Source organism: Pituophis catenifer, unplaced genomic scaffold (genome assembly GCF_029215685.1).
Source record: "Pituophis catenifer annectens isolate HBS135680 unplaced genomic scaffold, rPitCat1.0.hap2 SCAF_8, whole genome shotgun sequence".
Classification (NCBI taxonomy): domain Eukaryota; kingdom Metazoa; phylum Chordata; class Lepidosauria; order Squamata; family Colubridae; genus Pituophis; species Pituophis catenifer.
This window is the reverse complement of record NW_027256888.1, coordinates 34,399,522-34,415,820: the sequence shown is the minus strand read 5'-3', so window position 1 is coordinate 34,415,820 and position 16,299 is coordinate 34,399,522. Positions and strand designations below refer to the sequence as shown.

Genomic DNA, 16,299 nt, shown 5'->3' with positions numbered 1-16,299 from the left:
TTATATGGTAGTATATTACTTTGAGTCAATTATAATTGAAGTGTTATAATTGAAGTGTTATAAGTCTAATAAATATTATTTGTAATTGTACTAAGAGATTGAATTCGATTTATGTGATTAAGAATCTATGATTTACTGAATTAGCACAATTATGTGGGTTTGTCAAATACCCTGACAAACCATCAACTAGCCATCCACATTATAATTTAGCCTTATTGTGAATGTATGTACTGTATGGCTCAATGTGTCAGAGAACTAGAGTAATCTACAGATCAGTTAACCTCAGGTACATATGTGACATGAACATGTAACAAGTATGTAAGGTAGAAATACCGTATTTCATTGGCAGTTTCCAAAAACTATCTCCCCCCCCTCCTCCAAGTGGGTACAAAAAAATTCCCTTTTCTCTGTTTGGGGAGATTTAAGGTGTTTGTGATTTGGGAAGAAAATGGATGCCTTTAACTTTCCAAAGAGAAACCATCACAAGAAGGATCCAACTCCATTTGCTGAGGGCTAAGATCCTAATGTTTCTCTGTTCAAAAGGAGAACTTAAGTCAACAGGTAGAGATGGAAGTGGCTGTTCCTTCCATGCGTGAGTTGTTCTGTTCTCCGGCTGAGGGGAGTAGCAAATCTAAATAACGCTCACAGCCCGTATTTTCCTTTTGCAGAGTCCCGAGAATCGAACAAGAGACACGGGAGGCGCGGCTGCATGGTTTCCCTTCCCCTCCAGCCCCTTCGCCGAGGCAGGTGGAGAAAGGGGCGCATGTTGCCTCTTCTCGCACCCATAGCCGCTTGCTGGTCTTCCAGTGCAGTAAAAGTGGCAGTTAAATTAAGCAGGGTTTATAAAGGTGTACTCGCAACTTCTAAACGAGTGTACGGTTCATGTGCCATCTGTCGAGGGCAAGCGGAACGTGCCTTCCTGTTCGACTTGGGAAAGGCGCCTTTTGACGCCCCAGCGCTCTGGGACTCAGCCCCGGGTCAAGTGGGATGAGGCAAACGGAGGAGGGGTTTCTGAACCCGCCTCCGCTTTGCTGACGCCCGGCCTGGGAAACGGGTAGAGAAAGCGGTGGCTTTAGAGGCGGGTGGCGGAGAGTTCCTGCTCCTTCTCTTTGGGACAGCATCTCTCGGCTCGGCCGTCGGAGAAGAAAACGAAGCCCAGCGGCATGGGTGAGTTAGTCGGGAAGAAGCTATGCAGCTCCGTGTCTGTTCGACGCTGTAACGTTTAGTTAGGGCCGTGTTCCGTCCACTTCCATGGAAACTTCGAGCCGAGTTTGCGCCGACTTGGCAAAATCCCGCTTGATGGGTATTCAAGGGCTGGAGTTTGCTCCCGCTCCCGTTCGCCTGCGGGAGAGGTTTCCCAGCTGGGGGACGCCACCCGCTTCTTTCTTTACCGCCGGGGAAGACGGAGAAGAGAGTGAAGGCGGGGGGAGGTGTGGCGCTCTACTTTCTTTCCCACAAGCCCGCCTTTAAGTGAATTTGGGGGCGGGGGGTGTTCAGAGCCTCGCGTCTTTCCGAGCGTTGGGAGGTGGTTTGGAGAGCCCCTGAAACGGAGGGCGGGATTTCGGTCTTGGGAGAGTAATAGAAGAGGAGATCCCGAAGCTGCACCTGCAAAGGAGCTGTGTAGCCTCATTTTTCCTGCATCTGATTCCTTTCAAGAGTCTCGGAAGGTTTAAAGCAAGCTTTGGGTTGCATTTGAGAGAGAAACACCTGCTGGTGTTTGGATTGGAGACCAGATTGGTTTATCTGTGCTGGGTGTACGGATAAAGTTACTTATGAACTTGGGTGGATGTTTTGGATGCCTTTGGAAGTTCTCTTCCTGGTGTCTTTGCCAAGGAAAGTAAACCGGGAGAAGCCTTTCTCTTTGCGAAGACTTGTTGGTGGAATGCCCCCCCCCCCCGCCCTGCAGAGGCTCTTCTGGCACCCACATGCTGTCATTTTGGCTGACCTCAGGCTAAGACATTCCTTTTCTCCCAGGCATTGTTGCAATTTTGGCACCAGTGTTGAGTTTAAGTCCCCACTAAATAAATTTCAATTCATGCCTTGTATTTTTAAAATCCTGGCAAAAAATAACATCTGCTCTTTTCTATGGTTAGTTAGAAGTTACTGAACAAATGAGATCATTCACCAATATATAAAGCTTCTTACAAGAAAAGTGAAATATAAGAAACAAATGTGAAACATGCATGTATAGATAACTGGCAAATCCTCTCCCACATTTTCAGTGTAGTCAGTGTTACAGTTAGTTAATTGTGGCATCTTTACATTGGGAAAAGATTCGCCAGGGTTTTTTAAAAAAAAATGTTTGACATGACTGACTTCCTTGTATAATGGAACCAATTTATTTTAGATGAACCCATGTGCCATATTCTGATTTCTGGTTTCACAGCAAAGGTTGTGTTGGTCTCAAAATAATACTTGAAAAGTTTGGCCAAAGCAAACTTTTCAAAGTTACAAGAGTACTGAAAAAAGTGACTTATAACCATTTTTCACATGACCACTGCAACATCCCCATGGTCACATGATCAAAATTCAGATACTTGGCAACTGGTTCATATTTATGACAGTTGCAGTGTCCTGGGGTCATGTTTTACAATTCAAGCTTTTGGAACTTTCTGGCAAGCAAAGTCAGTGGGGAAGGCAGATTTACTTAACAACCATGTTACTAACTTAACAAATGCAATGATTCACTTAATAATTCTGGCAAGAAAAGTCATAAAATGGGGCAAACTCACTTAACAAATGTTTCACTTAGCAACATAAATTTTGGACTGAAGCATGATCGAAACTTGAGGAATGTACCTTGCTACATACATCTTTTATTCTTCCCTTGTGTGCATGTTTCACTTGGTCCACTACTGCATATTATACAGTGGTATTATATTCTCTTTCCCATTATATTATATTGTTTGGCTCACTGTGGATAATAATGCCGATAATTAGTACTGTTAATCCTTCCTTCTCATAAATATAATAGCCCAAATGTTGGGCTACTCAAATTACTGCTTTCTCACCATATGAAGCTTATGCCTTCTCATTTATTTGTGAGGTTTGTATTCTTAAAAATAAATTGTATACAGTGATCTTGAAAGACGTATTCTTTTACTAATGTCACATAAGAATATTTTAGCAATGAAACAACCAATCGCTGCAGTTGTTAAGTGAATCACACAGTTGTTAAGTGAATCCAACCTTCCCCTTGATTTTGCTTGCCAGAAGATGGCTGGGGAAGTCACAAAGGCAAATTTCTTGACCGGAGACCCTGCAGCTGTTGTAAGGGCATGCCAGTTGCTGAGTTCCAGTAGTTTGATCAGGTGAACTTTGGGATGCTGCAGTGATTGTAAGTGTGAGGACCAGTTGTGTCACTGTTGTAACTTTGAATAGTCACTAAACAAATGATTCTAAATTGAGAATTACCAATAGATAGATTATTTTTCTGATTACATAGATTAAACACAATCTGCCTGTTGCTCTGTCTAGTTTGGGTATGAATGGGCTAGCTTGATAATAATTAGGTTTTCTTTGATGGCTGTATACTTCTAATGTATTAGTAACAATTGGAATCTCTCACATTAAAAAGCGTTTGCTTAGGTTAACAGAGCTGGTTTTGATAAATAATTTGCATATCTGTTTCACAATGTCTTTTCTCTTGGTTTGATTTTCCACTACTAATAAACAACCCATCTTTGGAAACACAGCAACACTTCACTGCTTCCAAAGAATTTCCTTAGTCACAATGTATTTCTGAAATGCAACAAGTACTGCTAAATAAAACAATAAAACCCCTCTTTTTCTCATGTAACAGTTCTCATAAATTGTGGAATCTGGAAGGTTCCATAAAGAACAGCAACAAAAACACATTAAAAAAAGAAAGGGATATAAAACACCAATTGCAATTTATTAAGTTATAATTCTTTCCTTTGTTTATTTCTAGTCAAATACTTGTTGCTAGAGTACATATTGTAAAATATGATAACCAATATGTGGTTAGTATTACAGAATTGTGCTACTCTATTGATTTGAATGGATGAAGGTGTTTCTTAATACTTTATTATGTAGGGTGTACGGTTTTCTTCTCCTTTGAATAAATAACTGCGTAAATCTCTGGTTTCCATGAATAATAATCTGTAGAAGTGACAAAGAGTTTTTAAGGACCAGATTTCACATGGCATGTAAGATTTATAATATCTATATCAAAAGCAATACTGAATACAAATTACCAGGGAACATGATTTGCAGAGTTTTATTGCTGTCATGTCTTGCTTGTAACTTACCTACTGTGTGAACAGAATAAACTTGGATTGCTTCAAAAGGGTTCTTGATAGGTTTTTTTAACTATGATCTCATTTCCTGATTCATGTTATCTACTTTATAGTGGCTTGGGAAATCACTAATTTGAGTTAATGCTAGTGACAACATGGAAATACTGTAAATAATCATAGAATCATAGGGTTGGAAGGAAACTTGGAGATTTTATAGTCCAACCACTAAGTATATTATAGGTAGTCCTCAACTTATGACCATTCCATTTAATGACCATTCAAAGTTATAACAGCACTGAAAAAAGTGACTTATGACCATTTTTACACTTATGACCATTGTAGTATTCTCACAGTAACGTGATCAAAATTTTGATGTTTGACAACTGGCCTGTATTTATGACAGCTGCACTCTCCTGGGGTCATTTGATAATTATTTGCAACCTTCCCAGCCAGCTTATGACAAGCAAAGACTATGGGGAAGCCAGATTCACTTAACAACCACTATGTTACTGACTTAACAACTTCAGTGATTCACTTAACAGCTGTCGCAAGAAAGGTCACAAAATGGGGCAAAACTCACCTAAGAATGGTCTCAGCAACATAAATTTTAGACTTAATTCTGGTCATAAGTCGAGGATTACCTGTATGTGACTTTTTTTTCTTCTTCACAGGAGTTAATGGGACAGGCAGATTTTAATCAAGAAACAGGTACATTTAAAAGGGCCAATTCCTTCCCTTTGGTATTGCTCTCTCAGAATTATCAGGTGGTAGTTTGAAATAATGATATAACAATTTTCAGTTACGTATCTCATGTCATGTACAGGTTATGTATATTAATCTTAATCTAACTTTTTTTTAAAAAAAAACTTGGTTACTATATAAATTGATTGAATGGTGAGGAAAATATGTTTTCTCTTTTGGTTGTAGGAATAATGTAGTATTTTTATTTAATGTTGTAATAGAAGAAGTATTTCATTTGCTGTATCCATTAAAGAAGAATTCTCCTTTTTAAATAGTGTCCTGTTTTATTATTAGATTTATATCCTGCCTTTTTTCTGAGTAGCTCAAAGTGGTGTATAGTCCTCATCTTATTTATACTTCAAATCTGTGGCTATATGTGGATCACATTGTAGTAGTAGATGCATTTCTACAATAAGGTAAATTAGATTCCAAATAATTAAGGTAATTTTTTGTGGTTAAAGGGTTTATGCAAGTCCAGCCTATATGATTATTATTTTAAGCAGTGACTATTTAAAACATTTGTATTTCGAGAAAGCAAGTGACTGAAAGTTGACAATGAGTTCCATGTTTGAATTGGGACTTGGATCTGGTTTTACTGTTGCAATCCTCCAGAAGTTGTGAATGTTCCAACACTAGAAGTTTTCAAGAAGAGATTGGACAGCCATTTGTCTGAAATGGTATAGAATTTCCTGCCTGAGCAGGAGGTTGGACTAGAAGACCTCCAAGGTCCCTTCCAACTCTGTTATTCTGTTATCTCAGACTTAATCAGTGGGAGCTTCACCCAGCAGTGGGAGCTAACTATTACAACTTTCTCTAGAAAGTTAAAACCATATTTAGGAGTTTGCAATGTAGATGAAGAATACTGTTCAGAGAGAGATCAGGTTTTTAAATTATAATTATTGCAGATACTGTAAGCCCTACAATAGAAAGAATCAGCCAAGCCCTCTACCTATAACAGTAGCAGAGTTTAAATCTTCCACCTGTTTCTGACTTTTACATGGTGATTGACTTCTTGCCACTCATTTTTTGGCTTTGTATCAGTGGTTGGTTGCGCCCGGTTCGGACCAGTTTACAAGAACTGGTAGTAAAACCGGTGGGAGGCCCCGCCCACCACCCCGGATGGTGTCATCAGTGATCTGCGCATGTGCAGAAGCTTCTGTGCATGTGCAGAAGCTTCTGCACATGTGCAGAAGCAAGGTGCGTGCACGAGTGAAGCAACCACGCATGCGCAATCCCGTTGCGAACCAGTAGTAAAGGTAAGTAGAGCCCACTCCTGCTTTGTATGTAAAAACACGTCCCATGTTTGGTAATGGTTCTGCCTGATCTCAGCTATAGTGTTGAAAATCTGATTTGCCAGTTTCAGCCCTCACAACACTTCCATTTTGTTATGAATCAATCTAAAAAATTACAGATTAGATCATAGCTTTCTTTTAATTTTAGGAGATTTATTTTTTTAAAAAACCCAAAGCATGAGAGAATTTGCCAGAAGATAAAAAATCAGCAAAAGAATGTGTCCTTTAGGATTAAAAGTTCACCTGGAAGTCAACCTAAATCCTATCACTGGGAATGGGAAATAGCTGCTTTAAGAGTAATTGGGAGAAAACAGTCCAGTGCCTAATTTAGACCTGATGGAGCCCTAACTATGTAAAGCCTAGAGATCTTGTTAGAAAAATATACCAGAGGATTTCACAAAGGTGTGTGCCAAAACAGGTCCTGGGTTCACCACAAAAATAGTAAATATACCGTATATGCCTATTTATGAATTAATGGCAAGATATTTAAAGAAAAAAATACAAATTATTTTGATTTGAATCCATTTACCAGTTACATGTTTATCATTTGGCTGGATTGATCTCTCTCATAGATTATTTATAGGATACAAATAAAAAGACACATAAAATTCTAAAAACTGCGAATGACCATAAAAGAGTCTACGTGTCTTAGATGAGATATTATAGTTAATAACTATAAAATAACTATAGTTATTTTACATAAAGAATAAAGTTTCAAGTCATGCATGTTTAGTATGATTAACCTATAAAATTTGCTCCAATGTGTAGGAAATCGGGACTCATACAAAGACTCTATAGCAGTGGTTCTCAACCTGTGGGTCATGACCCCTTTGGGGGTCGAACGACCCTTTCACAGGGGTCACCTAAGACCATCGGAAAACACTTATTTTCAATGGTTTTAGGAATAATTTTATGGTTGGGGGTCACCACAACATGAGGAACTGTATTAAAGGGTTGCTGCATTAGGAAGGTTGAGAACCACTGCTCTGTAGTAAATGCATTGGGGCCTGATGAGTCCCATTGGAAGGTATTGGTTACTTCTTTGAAGGTTGATGGTTAAGGTAATGCCAATTACTCTGCTTGTCTTTTATGTGTAACTAATTTTGATCTTGGGATATCTTAAACTACGATAGGTGGGAATTCCTTGTACAACACAGCAACATGTTGTTTAGAGCAAGGGTGTCAAACTCAAGGCCCGGGGGCCAGATCCGGCCCATGGGGTGCTTAGATTTGGCCCATGGGTCTGCCCTGGAAACAGTGAAGGGCTGGCCCTTGGTGCCTCTGCCAGCAAAAATGGAGCTTGCAAGAGCTCCGTTTCACTGGCAGAGGCCTGCAGGAGGCCCTCTCAGCTCCTTATCCCGCACAGCACGGAGACAGCAAAAGAACGCAGCTGGACACATCTAACAGAGGTTGAATGCTGGTTTAATGCTTTCGTCAGATACGAGACAACGCTGAACTACAAAGCCTTTCAAACTTGGCGCTACGAGCATCCGCCTCTTAGCGCTTTTTATCTCGGTGCCCTGCCCCTCCTGTAATGATCGGGCGGCTGCCCATCAGCTGTGGAAGCTTGCTCCGGGGCTCCGCTCCTGGTATTCCAGCGTTTTCTCCTCCGCGTACAGCGGCTTTCTTGTATTGCAGACCTATTCCTGACACTCCACCACCCGGAACCATGTCGCCTACACCTAATGCCACCTCCACTGATATGGGATTTTGTTGCCCCGCCAGAGGTGTCCCTGTGGTTTGTATCCTTCACCGTTCCTCTTTCCCATCCCGTCAGTGTCGAGCACACTGGGCTTGACAGGCCATCCCAGCCGAAAATGGAGCTCGCGAGGGCTGCGTGTGCTCGCGGCCCTCGCAAGGGCCCTCCGAGCTCTGTTTTCACTGGCAGAAATTTGCAAAAGGCCATCCCAGCCAAAAAGAGCGTGTGAGGAATGTGCACATCCCCCCAAGCTCCATTTTTACTGGCAGAGAGTTACAGGAGGCCATCCCAGCCAAAAACAGAGCTCCTGAAGATCGTGCAAGCACCCCCAAGCTCTATTTTCGCTGGCAGAGGGTTGTAGGAGGCCATCCCAGCCGAAAACGGAGCTTGCAAGTCCACTTGGCTTGAGCGCTTGGGCCACAACCGGTGCCCCCTGACATGAATGATGTCATGCTGGCCATGCCCCCCCTGGTCACACACGCCCAGCCCCCCCAAGTTTTTGCATATTATTGGCTGAAAATATTACGAGATCTTCACAAGTATTAATAGTATAGTTTTTTTTATTACTTTGGCTGGAAATAAAATTTAAAATCAAGATTATAGGAAATATAACTTGCACCATTACTGATAAAGCATGGCTCCTTTGTGTTTAATTTATCAAATCAAATCTCCTTAGAACAATTTAGAATTTTCCAGGAGTGTTTTGTTTTTTATTTCACTTCACAGACTAGCCCACAGACACGTTACATTCTGTTTATTTGATCCTATCCTGTTTTGAGTCTTTCAAGGTGTAATTTGGCTAGCCTTTGCAGGAGGCAAGGCTCATCAGAGAAAAAAGCCAATGGGAATAAAGTAGTTCCATTATTTATATGTCCTCTTTAGTGTATTTTTTGAAGATCATATATCATGTTTCATTCCAATTATGCTACATTCCAATTCTGCTAAATTTTTAATTTGTTTCTGATGAGATAAAATTGAGATTAAATACTTTTCCTTAATACTATAAAAGTGTCCTTCCTCAATTTTACCACTTGCTGTTTTTATAAATACATATAAATCACTAATAAATAGGGACATTTTCTAGGGCCTCAACATGCTGATACAGTTCTACAGAGGAATTATTGAGTCTGTCATCTGCACCTCTATAACTGTCTGGTTTGGCTCTGCAACCCAACAAGACAGATACAGACTTCAGAGGATAATTAGAACTGCAGAAAAAACAATTGCTATCAACCTGCCTTCCATTGAGGACCTGTATACTGCATGAGTCAAAAAGAGGGCTGTGAAAATATTTACAGACCCTTCACATCCTGGACATAAACTGTTTAAACTCCTACCCTCAAAATGATGCTATAGAGCACTGCACATCAGAACAACTAGACACAAGAACAGTTTTTTCCCGAATGCCATCACTCTGCTAAACTAATAATTCCCTCAACACTGTCAAACTATTTACTAAGTCTGCACTACTATTAATCTTCTCATCGTTCCCACCATCCATCTCCTTCCACTTATGACTGTATGACTGTAATTTTGTTGCTTGTATCCTTACAATTTATATTTATATTGTTTCCTGATTGCTTATTTTTACCCTATGATTATCATTAAGTGTTGTACCTTATGATTCTTGATGGACGTATCTTTTCTTATATGTATACTGAGAGCATATGCATCAAGACAAATTCCTTCTGTGTCCAATCACACTTGGCCAATAAAAATTCTATTCTATTCTATTCTATTCTATTCTATTCTATTCTATTCTATTCTATTCTATTCTATTCTATTCTATTCTATTCTATTCTATATTCAATTGCAATGCCATGATTTTCTGTTATTGCTGTTGCTAATAATACCAACTGTAAAGTCTGTAAATAATAAAGAGTAAAAATCTCAACTTTCCATTTTTCATGCCTACTACTATTTCTACCAATGGCCATTGAAGACAGCAGAAAGAAGCACTAAATTCTACTTAATTTATTTGTCTAAGCCAATGAAAATGTAAATCAAGAATAACCAATTGATGTTAGTAAATATGGTATATCTAATAAAGCATGCTACAATACAACTGGCTTCTTAGGGTAAAGATAGTGAGTCATGTTCTCTTCTCCTTATATTTGACTTCTAGGTGATTATTAAATAAGTCTAGAAAATGGTTAGAAATTCTTTTAATAGTTTATGTTTTCTATAGATGTTTAGATGTTGGTTGTAATAATAAAGCAAAAATATATACATTCCAGCCAGTAGGGGGCAGTATATATTTACCTACTAATTACATATTCTGGAGTTGCATGATTTAAAAACAGTTTGTCATTTTTTTTTTGCTTTTAAGGTAACAATACTAAGGGATCATTTTCTTTAAATCCATTTCAAGTTTGATTCAATTAATTTTGCATCATGACTTTTTGTCATTGCTACAGGATGTGGCAAATAGAATCCATAGAAGATGGTGGTTATTGGCATTATAAGGAAGCCTTGTCATTTTCTACACTTGGGTTATGTTGGTATACATGCAAAAGGGATGGAGCTTCAATCATGATTCTGTGACCATCATCTTACTTGTTTTGACACCCTCCCCTACCATCCCCTGTGGACACTATTGCTTAGGTTTTTGGAATAAAAAAAGTAGAAATCCTACTTCAGATAAAATATAGATTTATAAAAACAGTGATTGTGTGACATATTTCTCTCTAATGCTTCTTTTGGGATCAAGAAGTATTCATAGATTCTGTGGCTAGGAATTGATCCGAAAATATTGATGAACCTTTTCATTCTAATATAGCTTCAGAGGAGTGATTCCCAAGCTAAAAACAGGCTTTGCTGAAAATACCTTAACTATCATATGAAGTTTGCTTATAGTATCTATAGAGATTCTCAGTCATCCAAGTCATGGTTGTCCCAAAGGTGCTTTTTCAAGAGGCAGCTGCACTTTCTGGTTTTTATTTGAAGACATTTTTGAAGCTTTGAATCTGAAGAAGCTTCTTGGATGAGATGAGAAACGAAATGTCTTCAAAGAAAAACCAAAGAAAGTCCAGTTGCTTCTTAAAAAGTTTACTAATAGTACATTCTATCAGGAGATTTCTTGGACAACTATTCTGAAACTGTGTTGGTAGGTAAGGCTGCTATTGGGCAAATGTAGTTATAGCGGAAGCACACCTGCGATGCAGACATTGCATTGATAAACAATAGTTTTCCAAAGAACAGTGCAAAATATTTGTCATTACCTAAAAGTCCTTGATGGCTCATCTCCTATTGCAGTGTTGACGAACCTTTTTGGCACCGAGTGCCAAAATGAGAGTGCGCAGGTGCGGGTGGGGGACCGCCAGAAACTGGAAGAGCAGCTCCCTGGCATGCATGCGTGGGAGTGCCAGAAACCAGAAGAGCTGAGCTTCTGGTTTCCTGCATGCGCATGCGTGCCGGTCACCTGGTCGTCTGGTTTCTGACACGCATGTACACGCAAAGACCAGCTGGCCAGCACACATGTGTGTGCCAGAACCCAGAAGAGCAATGGGCGATGGCTGGTGTGCCTGGAGAGATGGCTCTGGGTGCCACTTCCGGTACGCATGCCATAGGTTTGCCATCACAGTCCTATTGGATACTCCCTTTCATGTGGCATATACCCATTCTGTGCATGCAAGCCAGGATGATTTGCTAAGTATTAACTTTCTTTATGAAAGGAGTGAGTCCAGGGTCTGGAAGTAGACCTTCTCTGTGTTGGCCTTGACCCTGTGGAGCAGTTTCCTGCTGAAGTTAGGAAGGCTTTCGGTAGAGCGTTTGGAAGCTGGATTGTTGGCCCAAATAAACTGCTTCTTGCTCAGCACCTTTTTTGCTTCTTACATTTTATTCTTAGGTTTTTATGATGAATGTGGATTGCCCAGTATACAGTATATAATTGGGATGGTAGATGAATGAAATAAAATAAATAATTTTATTTCAAATGAAAAGCCCCTGTTTGCATTATTAGAAGCAGAAATTCCCAAATCCTGGACTGAAACCATTATTACACTCATCCCCAAAGAAGACACGGACCCCACACAAGTTAAAAATTATAGGCCGATCTCATTGCTCAATGTAGATTATAAACTCTTCATGTTGGTTATAACGCAAAGACTGAAAACAATTATTTATAAATACATACATACAGATCAGAACGGTTTTGTCCCAAGAAGACAGATCAAAAACAACATAAGAACAATTATCAACGTCCTGGAATATTATGAGAAAAGAGTTGATAAACAAGTAGCCTTAATCTTTTTAGACGCACAAAAGGCATTTGACAATCTAAATTGGAATTTTCTCATATTGCAACTAGAAACCATGGACTTCGGTGTCAAATTTTTACATATGATTAGAAAAGTATACTCCCTCCAAACGGCCAAAATTATGATTAATGGAGATATGACTGAAAATCTGGATATACAAAAGGGTGTGAGACAGGGTTGCCCTTTATCCCCACTACTGTTCATAATTTCATTGGAAATATTACTAAATGAAGTTAGGAAAGATGCGGAAATAAAAGGTTTGAGAACACGGAAAGAAGAGTACAAATTGCAAGCCTTCGCTGACGATGTGGTATTTATAATGGAGCAACCGGAAATAACAGGAACCAAAACTTTTAGCGAAGATAGAGGAATATGGAAGAGTCGCAGGGCTTAAAATTAACAAACAAAAAACTAAAGCATTAACAAAGAATTTGACAAAGGTACAGGAGACAAAACTAGAAGACAAATTAGGAATACAAATTGTAAAGAGAATAAAGTATCTAGGAATCTGGCTTACTGCTAAAGCAATAACAATTAGAGAAGACAATTATAACAAATTAATGAAACAAATTAGAAAAGATCTGGAAACATGGAACAAATTACAACTGTCATTTCTAGGGAAAATTGCATCCATAAAAATGAATATACTGCCTAGATTACTCTACCTTTTTCAAGTAACCCCAATCTGGCCAGGAAAGAACTTTTTTAAGGACCTTAATAAAATAATAACAAAATTTATTTGGAATGGGAAAAGGGCCAGAATCAAAATAAAGTGTATGCAAGATACTCGGGAAAAAGGAGGTTTAGGCCTACCGGACTGGGAGTTATATTACAAAGCAGCATCGCTAAACTGGATAAGGGATTGGATAGACCTCAAGAATAAAAGAATGCTATTACTAGAGGGCTTTGAATTACAACGCGGATGGCACGCCTTTTTGTGGGAGGGAAAGGACAAGCACCATGGATATTTCCAGCAACATATTATCAGAGAATCATTGTACAAATCATGGCAAGAGATTAGAAAACACTATACCAAGATTCCACGATGGCTATCGATAATGGAAGCACTAATATATCCCAATGCCATGGATATAGAGAAAATGAGGACTTATAAAGAACTACTGAACAGTGAAGGAGAATTACAAACAAGACAAGAATTACAAAATCAGGGTATAGACATTGGTTGGTGGCCATACATGCAAATAGAATCAAGATACAAAACTGATCGGGCACAATTCGGATTCCAAAATGAACCAAATGAATTGGATAAAATATTACAAAGTACAGATGAGAAAATGATTACCAAAATTTATAAGTACCTACTAAAATACAAATTAGAAGAGGAGGTTGTCAAAGAGAATATGATAACATGGGCCAAAAATATAGGATATACTATTGAATTGGATAAGTGGGAAAATTTGTGGAAGATAAATTATAAGATGACATTGTCTATACCCTATAAGGAAAACCTTTACAAAATGTTCTACCGATGGCACCTCCCACCGGCGCGCCTAGCCAAGATGTTCCCAAATACGTCTCCAATGTGCTGGAAATGTAAATCACAGAAAGGGACATATTATCATCTCTGGTGGTCATGCCGAAGGGCAAAACAATACTGGCAACAAATTAATGTTGGTAACTAGGGGAGAATAAATGACAAGCTCTCTGGCAGACCCTTCCTGAAGGTTTCTCCAGTAAAAAATGTTAATAACAACAGGCTGCCACTCATCCACTTTGATCCAGCAGATTGGGCATGTTGCAGATCCTGTCAACCAAGGAGTGTCGATTGGCAGGAACTAGAAGACAGACCTTCTATCCTATAGCCCCTGTTTGTGGACTATTCTTCCCTCAGATATTAGAACGGCCCCATCCTTCTTGGCCTTTCACAAGGCTCTAAAAACTTCACTATACCATGGGGCCTGGAATATGTTAAGGGTACTATTTCTTAACTTTAGTTGGTTACCTATCTTGGCTGCTTATTGTTTTTGTTTTAACTGTTTTATTGTTTTCAAACACTAAGCTTCCCAGAGTAACTATATAAATAAATGTGCTTCATGTGAGAGAATCTCCTTGAAGTTCTGCTCAAATTTTAGTGGTGGCTTATCCACACTGACTATCCAGTGTAATAATTCAAGAAACAAGAGTGGCCTGTTCTTCCAGTTCACTTATTTTCATTCAAGCACTACACAAATAGGAGTAATATCAGGACAAAAGGCATGAATGGGTGATAGATGATGACTGAGGATCAATAATTCTGTTCCATTTGTCAACCTGAGTTGATTTTCAGTGCTCATCTTCTCTATTAGTCTGAGCATATTGCCTTCCTGAAAAGGGAAGATAGCTAGTAAACACAATAAGGACACATACCTTCCTGTTTATTCCACTGAGAAAACAGTGTGATGATCAGTTGAAGATATCCCTCAGATGTTTGTACTGGAATAGAGAAGTGTGCGATAGGAACATTTATATTGGAAGTTTGAATCAATAAACATATGCAATTGTTATTGAAATGCTTTCTGTTGCTTTCTGTGCTTTGTGAATTTCTGAGAACAAAGATTTACCATCCATCGCACTCTAAGAAAATAGAGAAATACTGTGTTTCCCCGAAAATAAGACAGGGTATTTTCTTTTGACTTCTGAAATATGGCCTTAGCCTTATTATTGGGGGGGGGGTGTCTTATTATTTTTGAGGTTTCGAAACATTGGCCCACTGCACGGTGACTGGTGCCAGAGCGCTGACCAGCTGCTTCGCTGGTGCTGTTCAGGCCATTGCCTCCAGCAGTTGTGGCAGCTTTTAATTTGCTTCCCAGGAAGGCATGCCTTTATGTTTCACCTTTGGGTTGAAGCCCCATCTCGTTCCATGCCTCTTGCTTCTCTGCCTCCCCACCCCTCCCCACCTGCCACTCCCCCTTGCTGGCCGAGATCGGCAAGCCTGTCCTTTCCTTGTTAGCTTGATAAAGCGGAGAAGCAAAGGCATGGAACGAGACAGGGCTTCAGCCCAAAGGTGAAATATAAAGACATGCCCTCCCTGCATCGGGCTGTTGCTGCATGAAAAAGTCCTTCCTTGTTAGCTTGATAAATAATTTTACTGGCTAGAACCTGCAGGATTTTAATGTCAGCTGTCTGTTTTTACTCGCTGCAATAAATTCCAGCACTTGGTGGGCTCGGAAACTCAAAACGCATAGCAGCTTCCTTTGGGTGAGCTGTTGCCTAAAACATTCAGGTTTTTTATTTTCATTTTTAGCTTGCCACTTAAGTTGGGGTTTGTATACAGGGGATGGGAATGGTGTATTACAATGAAGTACTTTGGATTGCATCTCACTTCTCCGCTGTGTCTTACCTGACTTCCAGCTCCTGCCATGGCTGGCAAGGGAGGGGTGAAGAGACAGTACTCCATGCGTCTTGCTTCTCTGCCTCCCCACCCCTCTCCATCTGCCACTCTCCCTCGCTAGCCGAGATTGGAAAGCCTGATTTGGGGAACTGAACATGCTGCTGCCACCCAGAAGGAGAACAATGTCAGAAATGGGCTCTCTCACAGCGTCTCCTCTCTTTCTTCTTCTCCCGAGTGGCAGTGGTACATCCGGCTCACCGAATCTGGCCTGATCTTGAGCGGCAACGGCTCTGACCCAATCCTCGCCGGCAATGCTACGGGCAAGAACCGACCATGCCGATCCCACTTCATGGCTGCGCAGACAGCCCACACTTGCACTGCTCGGAGCTCTGGCGCCAGTATCCCTCCCCCCAGGTCAACAGGGCTAAGGCTGACAAGAGTTTGATTGCAGCTGCTCTTTGCGGCTGTCACTAAGAGAAGGGGTGTGTGAGCTAGGGTTTGCTAGCTTCTGCGAGGCTGTTCCAGGTGGATGGCCGGTGCACGTGGGGCATGTTCCCCCACTGTTTGCCCCCCCCCGCCTCACCTCCTTACCTCATACTCTTTTCACGGCAGCTGCGCAGGCGTCTAAGTATTTTGGGGGGCTTATTTTCAGGGGGGCTTATTATAGCATGTGTGCTCAAAAGCCCAATTGGTCTTATTATCCGGACATGTCTTATTT

The 16,299-nt window shown here is 40.2% G+C and overlaps 1 protein-coding gene across 1 annotated transcript in view; it reads left to right on the top strand.

The window, feature by feature from the left end:
* The first annotated feature begins 1,094 nt into the window (after positions 1-1,094).
* GPM6A (glycoprotein M6A) overlaps positions 1,095-16,299 on the top strand; it is a 216,947-nt gene continuing 201,742 nt past the window's right edge. Inside the window, exon 1 of the mRNA XM_070948353.1 lies at positions 1,095-1,167. Coding sequence (XP_070804454.1) covers positions 1,164-1,167 — 4 coding nt within the window. The 5' untranslated portion in view covers positions 1,095-1,163. The remainder of the gene's footprint in view (positions 1,168-16,299) is intronic.